Genomic DNA, 19,563 nt, shown 5'->3' on the forward strand with positions numbered 1-19,563 from the left:
CAAATTATCCAATCGTCTAGGTACACTGCTAGGGATATCCCTCGGGACCGGAGTTGTTGAACTACCGTGTCCGCCAGCTTGGTAAATATCCTGGGAGCAATGTTTAGACCGAAGGGCATGACCCTGAAGGAGTAGGCTTGATTCCCGAGTCTGAAACCGAGGAACTGAGAGAAGTTCCGCGCAACCGGGACGTGATAATAAGCGTCTGAAAGATCGATAGAGGTGGTGACGGCTCCACGCGAAGTAGAGTCCGTACCTGAGCTACCGTAAGCATGCGAAATTTGTCGCATTTTATGTAGAGATTTAGACGCGACAGATCCAGGATCACTCTTTGCTGGTCGGAGTCTTTTTTGGGAACAGTGAATAACCTGCCTTGAAACTTTAGGTGCCTTACTTTCTTTATTGCTTGTTTGTTGAGCAATTCTGCCACGTAATCCTGCAGGATTGGTGAGGGTGGCTGGTAAAACCTGGTCAGAGGAGGAGGGTCCTTGATCCAGCTCCATCCTAGACCCTTGGACACAATGCTGTGTGCCCAAGGGCTGAAGGTCCATTGGTCCCTGAACCAATACAGGCGACCACCTACCTGTGTTCCCTCAGTGGGAGGGAGCGGGTTTGTTCCCTCTACCACGTCCAGGTTTGCCTCTTGGGGTGGTTTTGGATTTCCCTCTATGAGGGGCCCTGCCTCTTCCCCCCCTTGCGCTCCTATTAAGGCCGTGAAAGTATCCACGGCCCTCATAGGTAGGGTTGTATGCTGGCGAAGCAACATACGAGGGCGTCAAGGGAATGAGCTGGTTGAACCAGCACATATTGTTGGGGATGAGCCTTTGAGGTGGAGGGGGCTGTGCCACTGCCGAGACCGGGACGGCTTGGACTACCGCCTGATGGTGAGGTCTCTTATGCCTCCTGAAACGTTTGCCTCCTCTCGCCTGGGGGCCGCCAGATTCTGGGGTCTTGCGCTTGTAGGCAGAAATGCCCCAGCGAGAGCGCAGACTCTGGTTGGCCCTTGTAGCCTCACTCATGACATTCGTAACCTCTTCTTCCGGGAAGAGGTTAGGCCCCCAGATCGAGCTCTTTACGAGCTTGTTAGGCTCGTGACGGATAGTGGCATTGGCAAAAATGAACTTTCTGCATTCCAGTCTGGCCATGATGAATTCAAAAAGGTCAGACTGAAAGCCAGCTAGCAGGGACTTAGCCAAAACTTGAAAGAATGGCTCGTCCGCGCAGGAGACGGCAGTGGCTTCCGTAAGGCAGACGGAGTTCAGGGACCGGGCTAGCTTAGTCCGGGCGTCAAACTCCGCCTTTAGCAAGGATTCCGGCAGCTTGGGGAGCTGCTCACTGAACTGTGAGGAAGCACAAAAGGGGTCCAACTTCCCAACAGTGAAAGTGGACGGTGCATCCGTCCAGAACTCGTCACCTCCCGGGAATACCAGGGAAGTGGAGTCTGTTTCTCTCAGCTGCGGTAAGGGACTGCCTTTGAAGCACGCTCGGGCCGTAGCCAGAGCGACTTTGTTCAAACAGGGGGTGGGCAAGTTGTCCCCCAGGGCGAACATGGTGAAGCTGCCCTTGAAAGGTGTCAACTTTGTATTGTCTGCCTGCCACTCCGTCAGAGTGCGCAGGAGAGCCGACTGAGCTTGGTCCCTAGGGACGATCACAGTCTCCCTAGGAACCTTATCTGAACATACCCATGCTTCCTCTGTTAGCCTAACGAAGCCTGGGTAGGGGGGCAAGAGATCAGCGGGGAAGAACTCTAGTTCCTCCAACCGTCTCGTGCCCAGACCTTCGACTGTCAAATTGCCATCATGTTGGATGGCCCGGAGGGCGAAACGCCAAGGGTTCCCGACATCGAAAGGAGGGAGGTCCGCTGTATCGGGGATGACGTACTGGGGTTCGGCTGCGGGTGGGCGAGCCATTCCCGCCAGTATGTTGTCATGACTGGCCAACTTTTCTGAAATTTTTGTGAATTTGGAGTCGACCTCCGCCGAGAACCGTTGGAAAAGCTGGTTCGCGAAGGCCTCCGCGTCAAAGGCAGGCTGGCGAGGAGGGCTTGGTTTTGCTGCCCTCTTACTCGCGCCTTTGCCGGAGGAACCAGACTTGCTCCCGGAGGCTACAGGTGCTGAGACCTTAGCCTTCGACGGGGGGAAAGGCAATGCTTTCTTGGAAGACGAGGACTTATAGCCCTTCGCCTTCCATGAAGTCTTCAACTTCAACTTGGGGATGGCTGATGGAGCTCTATCACCCAAGGAGGAAGACTTTACAAAACCTGCAAAAGATGAAACTGAAGAAACTGGGGAGTCAAAAAGGGGGCCCGCCCCCACAACCTCACCTACCTCGCTACTTACCACCTGGTCCTGTTCAGTATTCATTGGTTCCAGGTCCAAGTCTAAAGCAGCGACGTCCTCCGAAACCTCGGCATACAGAATATCTACTTGGGGTGGCTGGATCGCATCGCGGATCTGCTGGATGATGGGGGTGGCAAGATCTTCTGGCACTGCGGCGCCACCCGTGCGCCGGGTAAAGCAGGTCCCTCAACCGGCGTCGAGGACATAGGGCTTCCCGACGGAACGTTCTCCAAACCCAGCCACCCAAGCACGGAGGGATTCCAAGGCAGACTTCTTGGAGGACTCGTCCGCCTGTAAGAAAACCAACAATTAGCCAAGAACGAAAGAATAATTTGGGAATCATGTAAACAGTATTCGATATGAGGAGCGCAAAACGGAGGAAGACTGTCACTTACCGACTCGTCCTGGACGGTTGCGCACAAGGCGAAAGCAAACCTCACAACCATCAGGGTGCCAGACTACAAGGTCGTCGAGCGGACCGCACAACCAGCGTGGGTCCGCACACTACGTGTCCATAAGGTTGTTGCAGCGGCGGTGCACCCCGGCTCCTCACAGCGAACAGTCTGTAAGTGTAAAAAGTACATGAACCTACCACTCTAAGCAATCTAAAGCCGGCAAGGCCGGGAATTTCGACTACAACCGGAATACTCCGGTGGAGGAGAAATCCCTCGTCATATACTAGGCCAATAAGCTCTAAAATACACAGAGTGGAAGGTAAAAAACTTCCAGACCCCGGAATACTCCGGGGAATGAAAGGTATGAGACAACAAGAACTCACCGCAAGGGTTGCCAGTAAAAACAACGGCGGAACCCCCGGGTGTAGAACCGGACTCACGTATATATAAAAATGTGGTGTGTACTCCGTTGGATAAACACACTTATCTAAATATGTATATACATAAACAATAACATTAAACAAGTGATGGTACAAAGGTGTAAACTACTCCGGAGACCGGAGGGATCCGCCCCCCTTATATATATATCTCCTCCTCTCTTACTTCCCCGCCAGAGAAACAAGGTGGGCAAGATGCTCGTAGATACATAACATAAGCCGGAGCAAGTATAATAACCCAACCAAGTAACCCGACGGGGAGAAAAGAAGTGTGGGATAGAGTGTTCGAACACGTTCGAGCTACGAGTAAATGAACCACCAACACCAACGCAGCGATGCTAGGGACTGTATGGGAGGGAGCGAATCCCTCTACCAAATGGAGGAGTCCCTGAACTCGGAGAAAACGCCATCTAGCGTCACCCGCACGAGTAGAGCAAGGCTGGAGAGGGGGGGGGGAGGTGGTGGAGTAGGGGAGAGTGGTAGGCTACGAAAATGAGAACAGGAGACAGGGGGAAATATATCACCCGCTCAACTGCACACATACACCACTCCAAGAATAATGAAATTTAGGAGGGTGGCCTACTACTAGGGGAGGGATGCGACCGAGCCTCAATGCCCGACTCCTGACTAGGCGAAGCCTAATAAAGGACCTAACCCAGTATAGGCTAGGAAAACGGAATGAGTGCGGAAGGGAGGAGGAAGCAAACAGGGAGAGAAATTTTGTGCCGAGAACCAACCGGGGCCGAGAAGAGGGGGCAAGAAGGCGACTAGCCTAGAGGAGACACATCCAAAGAACTCTATTCCCCCAAAGGAAGGAAGAGAACTAAGGGGCTCACTCTGCCCACCAAAAAACGACCCAGGAGGAAACAGTAACAAAACTCCCTCGACCTGATGGAACTCCACGCCAGGGCAAGGGGAGGGAAGCAAAACAAGCCTACTCCACTAAATAACCATCACACATGAACATGGGATAATAAAAATGTGTTCAATAGGGTGCGTAGCCTACCTCGGGGAAGCGGTTAGATCTGAGGCTGCCGCTACCTCGAGGAGGTAAACAATGAATAAAAATAATAGAGCACCATCGCCAAGAATAAAACAAATAGCCTAATGCAGACTAAGTAATAACAAGGAACCCAACCTGGGGGGGGACCTGGACGGGGCATCACCCTAACTAGGCCGACAGGCCAATAATATTTAAAACTCGAAAAAAGGGGGTGGGCCACCGCAGGGAACCCGCCAGGAGGAGAACCATGGGGCAAAAAATAACATATAACGACAAGGAGACAACCCCAACAGAAAAGAACTGATGGGGTCGCCTCGCGGTCGACATGGCTGACGGAGGACGCCGTGGTGTCATAATAAGATCTCATAATTGTGAAAAGACGAGACCATTACAGCCAAAATATAGAACAAAACCCCACAATAAGATGGTACTTAACTTGGAGATGGTAAAGCTGCTCGATGACATGGTGGATGATGAAAATAAATCCAAAAAGGCACGAGCACACAAAAAGAAATGGTAGCAATCACGTGCTAGAAAATGGAATGAAGTAGGTGGCGCTGGTGTCGCCGAGCTGGCGGGTGTTTGTGTGTGGGGGCTGTAACGGCTCACCGCTCTCTTCTGGGGGTTTTAACAGGGAGAGATCTTTCGAGTAAGACTCCGTGGTAGTGATCTTTCACTCACCCTTCGTTATACCGACGTCTTCCTTGCAGAAGACGCTCGATCTGGGGGTAGTAACCCCAGCTTTCCTGAAAGCTCTTTTTTCTCTGGTATATCTAGCATTTTATACCTAGAAATTCGTGCTACAATGGAATTTCACCGGCTGACATGGGACTGGACTCAGAAAAAAATTTGTGTAAATTTTGGGAAGCATAGCATAAATTTGATTCCATAAGAGTCACATACAGAAATGAAAAGCATTGGCTTATGTACAGTGGAGTGTGAACTAGGCATGCATGGTAGAGCTTTTGTTCTTTCTGCTCTTCAAGTGATACTGGTACTGTTTCACGTGGAGCAAAGGCTTATTATAAAAGGGATTTTGACAAAGGAAAAATCTATTTCTGGGGGAAGACCTGTGTCACCCAGTGAAATTGGTTCCATTTAGCACATTTCTAGGTATAAGAATTGCTACATATACCAGAGAAAAAAGCTATCCAGAATGCCGGGGTTACCACCCCCAGTTCGCTCATCTATAATAGATGCCGATATACACTAAGGGTGAGCTATTACCACTACCACAGGCCTTCGTCCAACAGACTTCTCTATTCTCAAAGTCCCAAATTGGATGTGCCGTTACAATCCTGTAACCAAGGATACTCACCCGCTCGCATACTAGGCGTCATCATGAGACTGCCACGTCATCCCAAAATTAGCACCCACCAAGCTGAGTATATCACCCGGGTGGGAAAAAAGAGAGGGATGGGTCACTGGGTGACACAGGTCTTCCCCCAGAAATAGATTTTTCCTTTGTCAAAATCCCTTTTCTGGGCTCGACCTGAGTCAGCCAGTGAAATAGTGACAGAGAATTAGCCATACGAGAGCTTGGTGGCACGCCTCAAAGAATACTCAATGGATCTAAATAAAACTTAGAGAAAACTTCACTGTGTTTTAATACTGACAATTCAAAATATTGACCACAAAACCAAAACTTAGAGGCACACAGATAAAAATTCAAAAATCTATAAAATTAACCAACCAAGATACTTAAGGCTAACAAAAATAAATGACAATAAGGTAATTGCGGAATGTGAATGGGCTAGGCTATGGGGCAGAGCCGACCCAAGGCTAGACGCAGGGTAAGCAGGTGAGACAGGAAGGCTAGAGACTAAACTCACAGGTAAAATGAGGGAGGGAACAGTCATGAATTAAACTTGAGCTGGACCAGGAGGGACATTACCTGCAGCAACTGTGGAATATTTAAGAGCCTCTAGAGACTTAAGATAGTGGCGTTTAAATACTTTTGGTGATTTCCAACCCATATACTTCTTAAGATCATCAAAATTCATATAATGGAAAAAGTTAGTTGAGGTGGCCACCGCATCTACATCATGAACCCGAGGTACTGATTCCGGATTTGCTTGTTTAATGAAATAAAGAATTTGTTGTCTGATGGCTTTTAGGGAAATATTGCCTCCATTTTCCCTAACAAAAAGGGGGCCTGAAGTTCTTTTAGGCGTCCTATCTAAATAAGCCCTTAAAGCATTGACTGGGCACAAGGATAAATCCTGTGGAAGAGGAATAATCTTCCAAGGAGACCATCTATTCTGTGGGTCTTCGTTCTTTGCTAAAAAACTGGGGTCTGGGGATAATAGAACTTCACCCGACGGGAGGAAATCAACATGATTAGGTTCTCTAGAAAGAGCAGACAGTTCAGAAATTCTAGCACCTGAGGCTAGACTTACTAAGAATAATGTTTTCCTTAACAGACTCAGGTATGAACACAAAAAATTATCACTGTCTGATGCCAATTTAAGTACATCATTTAAGTACCAGGAGACCGTGTGTGGACGGGTTGCTGGTCTAAGACGCGCACATGCTCTAGGAATTGATGAAAAATACGAGTCTGAAAGAATAATATTAAAACCATGTAAAAATATTCTTTTTAAAGCAGACTTTGTTGTAGTAACAGTACTAGTGGCCAATCCTTTCTCGAATAATGATCTGAAGAAAGAGATCGCTAGGTTCGTGGTCATTTCATGAGCATTGGATTCCCTCAAAAACAAAGCTAATTTCCTAACTGCCAAGTCATACTGTCTGAGGGTAGATTCTCTTTTATCAGATTCTATGAATAATGTTTTAAGAGGGTCAATGTTAGCGTCTTTATGCGCTGCAAATTTCATGAAGTCCATAAAGCTAGGGCACTGAGAATTCTTGAGGAAGCTGACACAGTCCGAGTTTGTACTATCAAATGTGGGTTGGGAATATGTTTGGGAGTGAGCTTCAACTCTAGAAGTAAAGGAAACCAACTGCTCTTCAGCCAGTTGGGTGCCACTAGTGCTACTTGGCCTTTGAATGATCTCAGTTTGTGTAAAACTTTCATCAACAAATTTATTGGGGGAAACAGATAGATCCTTTGCCACCTGTTCCATTCGATTGACATTGCATCTGTGGAATAAGCCAGAGGATACAGATTGGGAGCCATGTAACACGGAAGTTTGTGGTTGCTCTCTGTGGCAAACAAGTCTACCTGGAGACCCGGTACCTGAAGGCAAATCCATCCGAACGACTCCTTGTCCAAAGACCACTCCGACTCTAGTGGGGTTGTCCTGGACAGTGAGTCTGCAATGACATTTCGGACACCTGCCAGATGGCTGGCTGACAGATGCCAACAATGTTTCCTTGCTAGGGAGAAAATTGCAATCATCACTTGATTGATATGGCCCGACTTGGAGCCTCCTCTGTTCAGGCAATGTACTATCACTGTATTGTCCAGCACCAGCCTGATGTGAATTTGTCTGGCTGGTCGAAGTTTCTTTAACGTTAGGAGCACTGCCATTGCCTCTAAGATGTTTATATGGAACTGGCGGAACACTGTCGACCACGTTCCTTGAACTTTCTTGTGTTGGGAATACCCCCCCCAACCACTCAGGGAGGCGTCCGTATGGACCACGAGAGACGGAGGTGGAAACTGGAGAGGCACTGATCTCGACAAACTCTTGACTGTCGACCATGGTCGAAGCCTTTTCCTCAATATCTGCGGGATCAGAGACAGTTTGTCTCTGCTCCTCCTGCTGGCTGGTTTTTGCCATACTCTGTTTATATCTTTCAGTTTGGCTTTCAGCAGCAAGTCTGTTACTGAAGCAAACTGAAGGGAGCCGAGAATCCTTTCTTGGGTACGACGAGAGGCATGTTTGTTTTTGAGGAACTGTCTGGTAGCTTTGGCTATTTCTTTCCTTTTGGCTGGTGGCAGTGACAGTTTGTGAGTGCTGAGGTCCCAATGAATTCCTAGCCACTGAAATTGAGCTGCTGGAACTAAGCGTGATTTCTTTCTGTTTATTTGGAAACCGAGGTACTCCAAGAAATTGATGACTATATGGGTTGCTCTTTGACATTCTTTGGCATTGGATGCCCAAATTATCCAATTGTCCAGATACGCGGCCAACATGATCCCTTGGGACTGCAACTCTGGACTACTGTCTTTGCCAGCTTGGTAAAAATTCGGGGTGCTATGTTGAGCCCGAATGGCATGACACTGAACGAGTAGGCTTGCTTTCCTAGTCTGAATCCCAGGTAAGGGGAGAAGTTTCTTGCAATTGGGACATGATAATATACGTCTGTAAGATCTATAGAGGTGGTGACGGCCCCACGAGGAAGTAGGGTCCGCACCTGCGAGATTGTAAGCATGCAGAATTTGTCGCATTGAATGAATGAATTGAGACGGGACAGATCCAGAATTACTCTCCGCTTGTCTGAGTCCTTCTTCGGAACATTGAACAGACGGCCTTGAAATTTCAAGTGTCTGACTTTCCTTATTGCATTCTTCTGCAGGAGTTCTGTTGCAAAGTCCTGTAACTCTTGGGATGGGTGTTGAAGGAACCTGACTGGTGGAGGAGGCCCCTTGCACCAGCTCCAACCCAGACCTTTCGAGACTGTGCTGTGGGCCCACGGGCTGAAGGTCCAACGGTCCCTGAAGAGATACAATCTCCCTCCTACCTGGGGTGTCTCATTGATTGGGGGAGGTCCTACTACCTCTGGTTCCGCGGCCTCCTCTTCCTCGTGAGAGGGACCTGGATGTTGCCCTACCTCTGTAGGCGGCTCTAGCTCTGCTTCCTCTCGCATACCTATTATATCCTCGAAATGGCCCAGAGCTCTCAAACGAGGCGTTGAAAGCTGGGGACGTCACGAAAGTTGGTGCAGCGGAAGCATGCTGATTCGGTTGCGCCAAAACAAACTGCCTTAGATGTGGAAGGCTGACCGACCTGCGAGACTGGAACAGCTTGAAGCATAGTCGGGGCTTGAGGTCTCTAAAAGCCCTGGAACCTCCTGAACCTTTTCCCTTTAGGTTGAGGTCCGGAGGTCTCAGAAAACTTCCTCTTAAAAGGAAGGCCCCAACGAGAACGGAGACTCTGGTTCGCTCTAGTAGCCTCCGCCATAACATTATTGACCTCATCCTCTGGAAAGAGATTAGGTCCCCAGATAGAACTTCTTATTAGCCTATTAGGCTCATGTCTGATGGTGGCCTCTGTAAAGATGTGTTTTCTGCAGTTCTGTCTGGCTACCACAAAGTCATAAAGATCCGACTGGAAGGATGCCAAAAATGACTTTGTAACAACCTGAAACAAAGGCTCGTCATGGCAGGCTAAAGCCGTTACTTCTGATATGGTGACTGAATGCAGGGAGCGACTTAACCTGCACCTGGCCTCAAATTCTGCTTTGAGCGGAGCTTCCGGAATTTTAGGAAGCTGCTCACTGAACAGGGTGGAGGCACACTCGGGGTCGAGTTTCCCCACTGTAAAGGTTGTCGGAGCTCCCAACCAACACTCCGAATCTCCGGGGAAAAGAAGAGAAGTAGAATCCGTTTCCCGGAGCTGAGGCATAGGCTTGCCATTCAACCCCGCTTGAAGGGTCAACTCCGCAATTTTAGTAGTGCAAGGAGTTGGAATGGCATCACCAGCAGAGAACATAGTGAAACTTCCTTTGAAAGGGGTAAGTTTCGTGTTCTCGCACTCCCAACTCGTGAGAGTGCGCAACAGGGTGGGTTGACCTTGATCCTTTGGAAAAATAACTGTCTCCTTAGGGACCTTATCAGACCTAACCCAGGTTTCTTCCGTTAACCTGGCGAAACCTGGATAGGGGTTACTAAGTCGGCTGGAAAGAACTCCAGTTCTTCCAGACGACAAGTGTCTAAACCTTCGATGGTCAAAGTGTCATTATGCAGAGGGGCATGTAAGGCCAGACGCCACGGGTTTCCTTTATCAAAGGGGGCCAGTTTGGAGGCATCCGGGACAGCATGGGACTGATGTGCTGCTCTGGATTGGATGAACCCGGAGAGCAAACTTTCCTGGGCCTGCACCTTCTGTGTCAATGATTGCATTGATTCTCCGGAAGACCGTAGGCTTGTAGCCAGATTCTTAAGCCTAGCTTCCACTTTAGAGTCGATCTTTTGCATCAAAAGATCGACAAAGGCCTCAGAATTAAAATCAGGTGGAGACTTAGATTTCGAAACTCTGGATCTCGACCCCTTATGAGGGGGAGCAGCCTTATTTATTGGCGCCACCGGTTTGGGAGCCGGTGACGACTGAGAGAGAGCTGGTGGATTAGACCTTTGAGGTTTAGGGGGTTTTGAAGAATCCTTCTTTTTTTGTGATTTCACCTTGGGCATGACAGATTGAGATCTGTCCCCAAGGTTAGCTGGATTCGGGAATCCCTGGAAGGAAGAGGAAGAAGAAGACGGTGAATTAAGAAAAGAGTTATTCAAACCAACCCTGCCTGTCTCACTTACCACCCTACCTTCTACCTGATGGACATCAACTTCTACAATCATGGGTTCCAAATGCAGATTAATAGCCGCCACCTCTTCCGCCACCTCTCCACACAGGGCGTCGTCTTGGGAGGGTTGTGTATCAAGCCGGATCTTTTCAATGATCGGGGCGGCTAACTCCTTCGGTAAAGTGGCAGAGATCCAGGCGCCAGGGTAGAGGAGATTACATATCTCCTCTGAAAGCACGTAAGGTTTGCCGGATGCGACATTCCTCCCGAATCCGCCGACCCGGGACTTCAGGGACGACAGCCCTGCTGCGCGGATTACTGGTTTAGCCTGGAAGAGAAGGCAGGATTAATTGAAACTTCCTTCCCAATGTAAGTTTCTATGAGAGGTATTAATATCGAAATCTATAAGAGGTATTAATATCGAAAGAAACTACAGGTTAGCAGACTCTCGACACTTACCGACTCATCAGACGCCAGTCCGTAAAGAGCGTAACACATTTCACAGCCTTCTGGGTGCCAAACAATTCCATCCCCAACATGAACTATGCAGCTAGAGTGCGAGCGGCACACTTCGTGACCGAACGATTGCTGGAGAATGGCCGAGCACCCAGGTTCCTCACAACGTACCATCTGTAAGCAGAATGATGGTATATCAGTATCATTAGAACAGGCGCCGCCGGAATAAGACCGGCGACGAGAGAAATTCTTAAATTAGCGTAAAATTAATACAAGGGAAATAAGGCAAAACCCCTCCGGGACTGATCCCAGCAGAAAATATAAGTTACTGCTAAAAATGACAAATGTTCTAACTTAAATCATACATGATATAAACGGGGACGCTATGATACTCCGCCGCAAATAGCCACTGAATTTCATTGTGTTTATATCTATGGGAACGATGTCACCATGGTGGAGTAGGGGGAAAGGATATGGCTCCCTAACAACCGCGGTTCATACCACCGTAGTTATAAGAACAACAAAAAACAGGACTAGACCGGCGGAGATGAATTGTAACATACCCTATATGTTATCATGCATTCTCGGAACAATGTTTGACGCACAAGCTGCCAACCAGTAAAACCGATGGGAGCGAGCCAGCGAAACATCGTCCAGATGGAAAAAGGTAGTAAGTGACGGAAACCTGGCGGAACAGCGACCGGTCGGGTGGGTAGCACCCTCCGGACGCTGAATATACCACCTTACGGGGGAGTCGAACGAAAGTGAGCGGCTACTCCCCCCATTCAGGGATAATGCACAGGTGACGTCACAAATTCAAACCATCAAGTAAGAGGACGATAACTGAGCTGCATACACGAGAGTATGGAGGAAAAGACCGTAGCCTACTCTCCAGAACCCAAGCTCCTTGGACTAGTCAGGGAGGCCAGGGGGTATGCCACTGGTATGGGGAGAGAAGGACCTAGGTCCTAGCTCAGCCAGCCTCATGAGACTAGAACAAACTGGGCAGGAGGAAAAAGTGAGGATTCCTCATGCTACAGGAACTCGTAAACAGGGCAAACCTAACCTCCAAAGCCTAATGGCTGAATGGGAGATTAAGGTAGCCTAACATCGTGTAAGAGCACAGCCACGTCTAGCCTAAGTGGATAGGCTAATAAACTACCTTCTAGAGAAAACAATACTAAAAAGGGACACAATATAAAACATTCGAAAAGGGGAGCCTTAAGGATAAACATATCTACATACGCATATAAATACTTAGACGATTCGACGAAAGGACAGGCCAATGAATATGCCGCAGCATCAGAGACATGTGGATACGCGTACGGTATCCAAAATGGCCGCCTAGACGCCGAATCGAATGCAAAACTTAATCTAAAAATATATGTGTCATCCTGCCTTGTATAAACCAGCTAACATCATGAATAAATACTTTACACCAACGAGAAAAAATTTTATTGCTGGAGGGGAAGAGAAACCGATAAAAGGGACCCAAATTCTATTGTCAGAAAATGGGAGACTCATTGCCTACATGATAGTGGATAGGCAAAAACACGATCTCGACCCCAACCAGCAACACGGAAATTTCTCCACAAAAACAAATTCTCCACACAAGCTCCAAACTATATGGAGTCAACATAAAACTAGGAGAATAATATATAATATCAAAAAGGTTGAGGTTGAAGATCAAAACGGGGAGAGGCAAACATACAGCATACGCTGCATAGGACGCAGCGCTGCAAAACGATAAGTAAAAACTACGTAAAACCAAAATTATGTTGCCTCAAAGACCAACAATCCAACCAGAATTAGTACTCAACTTAGATGGTGAGAAAATCTCGGTGGAAGACATGATGAGCTGCCAAAAAAGGGAACACAATCACCACACAAAATTAACGTGTTTACGCAGGAAGTGCTAAATTTGGAATGACGTGGCAGTCTCGTGATGATGCCTAGTATGCGAGCAGGTGAGTATCCTTGGTTACAGGATTGTAACGGCACATCCAATTTGGGACTTTGAGAATAGAGAAGTCTGTTGGACGAAGGCCTGTGGTAGTGGTAATAGCTCACCCTTAGTGTATATCGACATCTATTATAGATGAGCGAACTGGGGGTGGTAACCCCGGCATTCTAGATAGCTTTTTTCTCTGGTATATGTAGCAATTCTTATACCTAGAAATGTGCTAAATGGAACCAATTTCACTGGCTGACACAGGTCGAGCCCAGAAATGACTGCTTCAAATAACAAACTACAACTAGTATGCACTGAGACTTAAACCTGATGGTACATAGCTTTTTAATTGAATATCTGGGACCATTGCAAATTATGTGAGATGGCCAAAAGAGCAACTTTTCAGATCTTAAAATTCATGAAGTGGTGCATATGATTGCAGCTGTGTGGGAAACCTTATTTATTGCTGAGAAGAATAGATGTTTTCTTACTGTATAGATGATGTTCTAATAGATATTTTTTACCATATGGATGATCTTAACATTTTTCTATTGAAAGTAGTCCACTACCATATTAAAAATGGTTACAATTTATTACAGTTGTAGGTAAAGCTTTTATGATTCTAGAATCTTTTGAGGTTAGCTGATTTGCAATGAGTTTGAAAGTAAATTAATTATGAACAGAAAATTATAAATCAATATCGCTTTTCACATTCAATTTGATTTACATTTTTGTTGAATGTGTCGAGATTTTAAAAAATGTCATGTTTGTGGTTGTCTTTTTATAATTAACTTCTGTATCAGAGAAAATATTTCTGGAAACATTTTTCCATTTATGTAAGAGTGTGTTCATAGAAACACGGTTTATTAGAAATTTTGAATTTGCAAGAGTAAAACCCTTGTATAATTTGCTAGACACTGGAGTTTCCCAAAAGAGTAAAGGCCTTGTGAAATAGTCCATTCAGCACTTATTTCTAGGTAATTCCGTTGCTAGATACCAGAGAAAGCTAAATGAAATGCTGGAGTTACTTACCCCCAGAGCGAGCTCCACTAGATGGAGTCGTATGGAAAAGGGTGAACTACAAAAGCACGAACCTTATCCTATAGAGATTCCCAATGTCAAAAGTCCCAACGAGAGAGGTGCCGATACAAGCCCATGCACCACTCAAGGACTGTATACAAGGCAACACCAGCCGCATTCCATGTTAGCACCCACCTCACTAGAATGAAGTTTATCAAGGGAGGGAGAGAATGAAAAACGGGTGGGTCACCGGGTGACACGGGCCCCTCTCCAGAAATAGATTTTCCTTTGTCAAAATCCTTTTTCTGGATTGGGGTCCCGTGTCACCCGTGAAATAGTAACAGAGAAATAAACATCATTCTTATGCTATTAAAGACTTAAATAGAAACGTTGAAAACTAGGAGAATTCTACCCTGAACATAAGTAAGGTCCTCTAAGTTCATGTAATGAAAATAATGTAAGTGGTCACCGTCTAAGATCATGAGCTTAGAATAGCACCTGAATAGGCTTGTATTAAGAAAATACTTCCTGCCTATTGTACGCTATGCTCTCCCGAGCAGGCTACCTGATGAATCCGTAGGTTTCATATATACCTGTCGGTTTTACCTCCGTCAAGCTCCGCCTCATGTGGCTTATTAATAGTCGCTCTTTCGAACTCCGTCTCCGGGCGGGATTCTCGTTAATTCGGTAGGTTTCATATAAACCTATCGGTTCTCCGCCTCTTGTGGCTTATTAATAGTTAATCTTTCGGTGTTTGGGCTCTCTCCGGGCGAGATTCTCGGTGGATCGATAGGTTTCATATACGCCTATCGATTTCCTCCGCCAAACTCCGTTTCCGGGCGAGATTCTCGGTAAATTGGTAGGTTTCATATACACCTATCGGTTTTTCCTTCGCCAAACTCCGTCTTATATAACTTATTGATAGTTGTTCCTCCGGTGTCTGGGGTCCTATTTTTCCCCCTCCTGGAGGCCGGCCGCAAGTCTCGTAACTCTTCGCTTCAAGTTAATTGTTTATGGAGATCTCTCTATGTCTGCTATTAGACAACAGATCCTTTACTTTATCAAGCAGGCTAACCCTGACTCAGTCCCAAAAGTTCATGATATTAGAGCTGTGGCCACCTCCATTAATTACTTTCATTACATGAATTTCACGGATCTTACCAGGTACACCGGTTGGAAGTCACCCTTGGTTTTCAAACGCCACTATTTGAAATCCTTAGAAGCTCTTAAATTCTCAGCAGTCGCGGCAGGAACGCTTGTCCCTCCCTCTGGTTCCCTTTCTGATTCCTAGTCATTTCTCCTCCACTGCCTCAGTTATCCCCTTACGGTCATTTCAGTCAGGCTTGCCTTGACTTCTCACCTGGCTGTGTTATCCATGTACTTGTCTAAATGACACATTTAAGTTATAAGGTTTTCAATATTGTATAGTTATTTTGTTTATGTACATTTTCACATTGTCATGTTAATTTTAAGCTAACATCAGTTTATTTTGTACATTATTGTTATGGTTACTAGTGATTAAAAGTTTCTTTTGGACCTTCGGTCTTCTTTTCCCCTTATAATTTTTATCTTTTTAGTTTAAGAATTATGTTTATTTCTCTGTTAATTTTTTCATCAGCTGACACGGGACCCGATCCAGAAAAGGGATTTTGACGAAGGAAAATCTATTTCTGGAGAGGGGGACCGTGTCACCCGATGACCCACCTCCATCATGTGTCATGTCCCTCCCATAGTAAACATCATTCTAGTGGGGTGTTGCTTTCATGGAATGCGGCTAGCAGTGTTTTGTGTGCTGTCCACGGGTGGTACATGGGTTTGTAACGGCACCTCCCTGTGGGACTTTTGACCTTGGGATCTCTATAGGATAAGGTTCCGTGTTTTTGTAGTTCACCCTTTTTCCATACACGACTCCATCTGATGGAGCTTGCTCTGGGGTAGTAACTCCAGCATTTCATTTAGCTTTCTCTGGTATCTAGCAACGGAATTACCTAGAAATAAGTGCTGAATGGACTTTTTCATCGGGTGACACGGTCCTCTCCAGAAATAGATTTTTCCTTCACAAAATCCCTTTTTATGGTTTGGAAAATGGAAATTATGAAAGCTTTACTAGGTAAAGGGCTCTAGGAGGGCCCAGGACAACACTGAAAAAGGGAATAGGTGAAGACCCAGTGTATATGGGAGTTCATGCAGTAAGTGCATAGGACAGAGTGAAGAGAATCCTCATAATGTGTGACCTATTTAGGGGAAAGTTAGTGAAAAGCCATTTTGATGATGATGAAAACTTTAGATAAACAGCAGAATAATTCATTAAAAAGAAATATTGTTACCACTTTCATTACATCCTCCATGGCTCAGTGTAGATGGTGGTAAAGAATTTTTGCAGTATTCTCGTCTGCTGCATTGCTATTAGCTCTAGTTTACTTCTTTTCTTACTTAGCTGTTCTACTTCTTTATCTTATTCCAGTTTACACCTCTTATTCAGTAATAGATCCTTCTGGACTAGTCATAAGAGAGCCTGAGAAATGTGACTTAGTTGTATGGTTAAACCACATTTCTTTGTAGTTATGAAAGTGGTATTAAATTCTGACATTTTTTCTTTTTGGATCACAGGTATGTTGATCCATGCACTCGCAAGAGGGTGCAGGTGCAAGTTGTACTACAGGTAGCTGTGAAACCGGGGTCTTACAAAGTAGGTTCCCCCTCAGTGGCGTGGACGCCCAATCACCATGAAACAACAAACAGCCACACAAATCCTGATCCTCATCTTCAGCCCGATACCATAGAGTGGGTCACCAAGGAGCGAGGAGCAACCCAGCTTCTGGCACTCCTAATTCGAATGGAAGAAGAAAAGTAAAAAAGCTCAAAATAATGTGCACTATTTTTATATTTATTTTGTAAATGAGAGTTAAGCTTCCACGGGCCAATTCTGTCACGTAAAGAAAATTTGATTTGTTTTCCTATGATGATACAACTTTTGTTTAAGTGTATAAATAAGGGGTCTCTCTCTCTCTCTCTCTCTCTCTCTCTCTCTCTCTCTCTCTCTCTCTCTCTCTCTCTCTCTCTCTCTCTCTCTCTCTCATAGATGGGTCATACATGAAGTCTGACAGTTTGAGGTGAACATGTTGAGATGTCCTTACTTTCTTCTCATTCATAAACATTGTACTGTAAATATAATCACTTCTGCCTCCCTCCATTACCCAAAAACAATAGTAGTGAGTCAGAGAATAAAGTCATTTATTAATTTGTAACTTGGGCATGTTAACTTGGCAGTACACTTTTTGTCAGTGACTTGTTGGAAGTTTTTGTTTAAAAAATATATATCTAGCCATGTAGGTAAGAGTAGTGAGGGGCTTTTTCATTACTTAGTATTATGGCCTTAAAGTCAGGGCATATATTGGAGAATTAATTATCTAGCATGCTGTTGGCTGAAAGTGACCTGCTATATTAGAAGCCCATTTTTTCTAGAAGTGATATTGTTATGTGATTCCAGCAAATGAATGCATAATGAACTCGTAGATTGACACTGCAATCTTTTTATGGTTAAATCTGGCTCAGTTTACAATAAAAGGAGAATGTGTGGAGCTGTTTGAGTACATAGTTACTTCTGTTTGGAATATTCTTCAAGTTGAAGTGTGCAAAGCAGGTCTCTCTCTTCTGAATTAAAATGATGGGGTTTTACAGGAAGTTTTCTTGTTGTGCACCTAAATTATGTGGGAAGGAAAACTTTTCAAAGCCTCAGTGTGTCTACTTGATAAGTGGTATGTAGATTTATAACATAGATCAACCCTGCATGAAGAGTATCAAGGGCACACCTATTATCCCTTCTTTCTACTTTGGCTAACATTTTCTTTTCCTTCAGGTAGCCTTTTAAGCATCCAAAAATATATTCTGTAGTCTAGTGTAAGTACAGTACAGGACTTTATAATAAAGTTTGACATTTTGTCGAGTTAAGGCCATATAATCTCAACGCAGACACTTTCCTAACTACCCATTCTTCCCCATTGCAAGTCAGTGAATCAGCATTTCTACTCCTAAATTGTTTAATAATGTTGCCTAATTATGTTGGGTACCATCAGGTCTGTATATCCTAGAATTATTCAGGTTCTATTGGACATTTTACTGATGTTTACAGTTCTTAAAGATATATTTCATAAGTATTCAGTAATATCTATTTACATTTTATTTATTGAAGGGATTTTTGTTGAATGAACAGTGGCACACTGAGCTTGACCTGCATAGTCAACATACACTTACGTGTATTCATGTTTGGAAGGTAACGGGATTCCTTGGGTGTTTGTTGTTGACAATGGTTGTGCAGTATGTACATGTAATACACTTATGCTAACCTGTAACTAAATAGTTTTGTTAAATTAATCTCCACAAATATCTTTTTCCTGATTTTGTGAAAACTCAAGAGTTCTTGATGCCAGATTAAACCTTAAAAGGAATTAACAGCCAACTAGGGTGACAATGCTGCGGCACTGTTGTTGTTTTGATGGCCGTATTGAAGATGCAAAGGGTCACCCTGTAACTGGGGAATGTAGAGGTTACCATTACACTCACTGCATGTTGTTGTTCTTGTTATGAGCTTTGAATGGGCAACAATATTATTCCCTTATACACTATGCAATGAAATGTGAACACTATTTAGCTTTTATAATGTGAAATCCAGTGGATTGCATTTCTTACTACAGAATTCCCAAGCATTGTTGCTTTCACCTAAACCTGTCCAAATATCTTTATATTAGTCACTAGGTAAGTATATAGCCTCTTAGAAGACGTTCACGAGAACAGGTGTTTTTAAAAATTATCATTCCTGTTGGTTTAGGTTGATTTGAAATCTTAACAAGTCTTTTTTTTATGTGGTTCAGCTTTGTACACTACCAACTTCAGATGTGCTGAGTCATTCCAGCCTAACCTTACCTTGTATAGCTAAGCTTAGCAGCATGTTAACTAGTTTAATTTATGGTTTTGCCTAACCTTTTCTATATACTACTGTATTCCAAGTTAAAGATATAATGTATGTAGATAAAGGTACGGTAGCCTAGTGCAATTGTAGTACTAACTCTCTTAATGAAGACTCTTAGGCTATTGGAGTGTACAGTTTCCTATTAAGACTGTGCAGTCTGTATTACATCAAAACTAGGTACTGTAGATGTAAGTCTTTATGTTTTTCATTTGAGTATTACTCAGTGTAAGTCAGTTTCCTGGGCCTCTGAAGGAAAAGGAAAAATCTCCTTAAATGGATTGTTCACTTTGGAAGGATTACAGGTTGTTTCGTAATGCATGTGGATGCCCAGTTAGTTCATCATAGAATTTTCCCAGCTTGTTTTCTTCTGCGCAGTCACAAGAAGCATTTGAAAAGGGGCCTTGGAAATTGCATTTCACTGAATGCAAGTGATGCTCAAGTTCTGTGGCAAGTGACTTGAAGCACCATGAAGTTGATTCTGTGCCAAAATTTGTTATTATACAAGTTATTCGTTTTAATTTCTTCTACTAAGTTTTCCTCCACTTTACCACATAAATTCCTTGTATG

At 44.9% G+C, this 19,563-nt stretch overlaps 1 protein-coding gene across 2 annotated transcripts in view; it reads left to right on the forward strand.

The window, feature by feature from the left end:
• The window catches only part of Neurl4 (neuralized E3 ubiquitin protein ligase 4), a 189,230-nt gene extending 171,525 nt beyond the window's left edge, over nt 1-17,705 (forward strand). For both annotated transcript variants that reach the window (XM_067085523.1, XM_067085524.1), the window contains one exon: nt 16,638-17,705. In XM_067085523.1, coding sequence (XP_066941624.1) covers nt 16,638-16,881 — 244 coding nt within the window. In that variant the 3' untranslated portion in view covers nt 16,882-17,705. The remainder of the gene's footprint in view (nt 1-16,637) is intronic.
• The last annotated feature ends 1,858 nt before the right edge of the window (nt 17,706-19,563 follow it).

This window comes from Macrobrachium rosenbergii, chromosome 42 (genome assembly GCF_040412425.1).
Source record: "Macrobrachium rosenbergii isolate ZJJX-2024 chromosome 42, ASM4041242v1, whole genome shotgun sequence".
NCBI classification, from domain to species: domain Eukaryota; kingdom Metazoa; phylum Arthropoda; class Malacostraca; order Decapoda; family Palaemonidae; genus Macrobrachium; species Macrobrachium rosenbergii.